This window comes from Suricata suricatta, chromosome 7 (assembly GCF_006229205.1).
Source record: "Suricata suricatta isolate VVHF042 chromosome 7, meerkat_22Aug2017_6uvM2_HiC, whole genome shotgun sequence".
NCBI lineage: Eukaryota > Metazoa > Chordata > Mammalia > Carnivora > Herpestidae > Suricata > Suricata suricatta.
This window is the reverse complement of record NC_043706.1, coordinates 29,764,779-29,766,804: the sequence shown is the minus strand read 5'-3', so window position 1 is coordinate 29,766,804 and position 2,026 is coordinate 29,764,779. Positions and strand designations below refer to the sequence as shown.

The 2,026-nt window shown below is 64.0% G+C and overlaps 1 protein-coding gene across 1 annotated transcript; it reads right to left on the bottom strand.

Annotated features, from left to right (window-relative positions):
* Positions 1 to 6: 6 nt before the first annotated feature.
* ZBTB12 (zinc finger and BTB domain containing 12) lies at positions 7 to 2,011 on the bottom strand. Its single transcript, XM_029943310.1, has 2 exons — positions 1,939 to 2,011; positions 7 to 1,432 (listed from the first exon to the last, which is right to left on the bottom strand). The coding sequence occupies exon 2, from the start codon at positions 1,408 to 1,410 to the stop codon at positions 31 to 33; it is 1,380 nt and encodes a 459-aa protein (XP_029799170.1). The 5' UTR covers positions 1,411 to 1,432; positions 1,939 to 2,011; the 3' UTR covers positions 7 to 30.
* Positions 2,012 to 2,026: the final 15 nt, after the last annotated feature.

Here is a 2,026-nt window from a genome sequence, read left to right as displayed (position 1 = left end):
CCCCCCTCCTGGCCTCCAAGCCTGCCCCCGTTAGCGGATGAGGACGTTGATCTCGGCCACACTGGCCTCCAACACATTCTCTGCCGTTGTCTTGCCATGCTGCTCCTTGAGGTGCCGCCTAATGGCAGGCTTGTGAGCGAAGCGCACGTCGCAGTAGGAGCAGCGATAGGGCCTCGCTCCGGAGTGCAGGTTGAGGTGGTCGTGCAGCGTGGACTTCTGCGTGAAGCACTTGCCGCAGATGCCACATGAGTGCGACTTGACGCCGCGGTGTACGTTCATGTGGCGGTTGAGGTTGCTGCTGTGGTTGAACTGCTTGCCGCAGCGTGGGCACATGAAGATGAAGTGCTGCGCCCGCATGTGGAAGACCAGCTTCTCCACGCCCTGGAACACTTCCGGGCACTTGGTGCACTTGATGTTCTTTAGGGGGTTTCCACTGGAAAAGCCCCCGGGCAGGGGTCCCCGGCTGCTCCCTGCCCCCAGGCTGCCCCCCGCCCCCCGGGCAGCCATGGCCACCGCTGCTGCCTCCACGAGACCCGAGGTGGCCCCCACGCTGGCCCTGCCACCAGGGATTAACAGCAAGCCCTCCCCTTCTGCATCCTCGGACAGGCTATAGCAGGCTTTCACTACACCCTGAGGTGGGGCCACAGTGCTGGGGGGCACGCTACTCTGGGCCAGCTCTCCAAGGTGGCTGCCCACCGAACCTCCGATACTCAGGCCTCCTCCCAAACCTCCAGGAGGTTTGAGCCGGTGTGCCACCTCCAGAGCCGACTCCACCTTGACGATGCAGATGTCAGACACATCCTCATCCTCGTCCTCATCTTCTTCCTCGGCCTTCAGCTCCAGGTCCTCATCCAGAGGGAACTCCAGTTTCACAGGCCGTAGGAGTGGAGGGGGTAAAGGAGGAGGAGGTGGGGGCTTGGGGGCTGGCTTTGGGGTCCTGGCAGGAGGGAGGAGGGATTTGGTGGCACTGACACTGCTCACAAGGCTGGCATCGCTGACCCCATCCTCTTTGAGGCCTATTTTGGGCTCAATGAACTGGCTGAGGGCATTCCTGCATTTCTCCACCACGTGCTCCATCTGCAGGTAGGAGGCAGCCGTCAGGTAGTTGACGATGTCCCTGACAGCAAATTCTAGAGCGCCCGTGTAGCAGGAGAGGAGCAGGTCAGCCACGATGCGTGCACTGTGCATCAGTGAGACCTGCAGCTCAGAACTGGGGTTCAGTAGGAACTGGTCCCGCAGGAAAGGCGAGCAGGCAGCCAGGATGACCTTGTGGCCACGAAACTTGAGGCTGTCGGCCACAATGGTCACGTCGCAAAACCGCTCTTCTGCGCGGAGCTGGTTCATGTTCCGCAGGGTAGCGGCCTCGTGGCCAGGCAGCTGGAAGCGCAGGACTTCCACCCCAGAGGCCATTGTGATGGGGGGGTGGGCAACCCTGGTTGGGAAGGAAACCGGTCAGAGACAAAGGTCTCTGGCTCGCCTAAACTAAGGCTCCCGGTCCCTCGCTCCCATTCTTGCCCAGCATCCCAGCTTCAGATCTCCCAGTCTTCAGGCCCCTTCCTCAGTTTCCCCAGTCCCTGGGAAAGCGTTGTCCCTCGGAGAGGACGAAGGCGTGGTTCCCGGGGGCGGGGCAGCAGCGTCCACACCCCCCAGGCCCGAACGCCCGCGAGGATGGGGCGAACCCCGCGCCCAAGGGGAAGGCTGGAGAAACCGGGAATAGAGGCCTGGGGCTCTGGGCTCCGGGGTGGCCCGGGCTGCAGCCTCTTCTCACCCCGCCCCCTTTCCCCGCTGCTTCATTCCTCCGCCCCCCCTTTGCACGTTTGCACGCGCCTTTCACGTCCTCCCCCCGCCGCCTGCACGCTTCGTGCACGCCCCCCCCACGTTCAGAGCTCCGTGGCACGCCCCCCCAGCCCCACGACCCTGAGTGCACGCGCGTCTCACCTGGCCCGGTTCCGCGCGCTGTTTTTTACCCCCCTATCTCCCCCACCCCCCCGGGGTCGGCAGCGCCCCCAAACACGGGCAGGGCCTG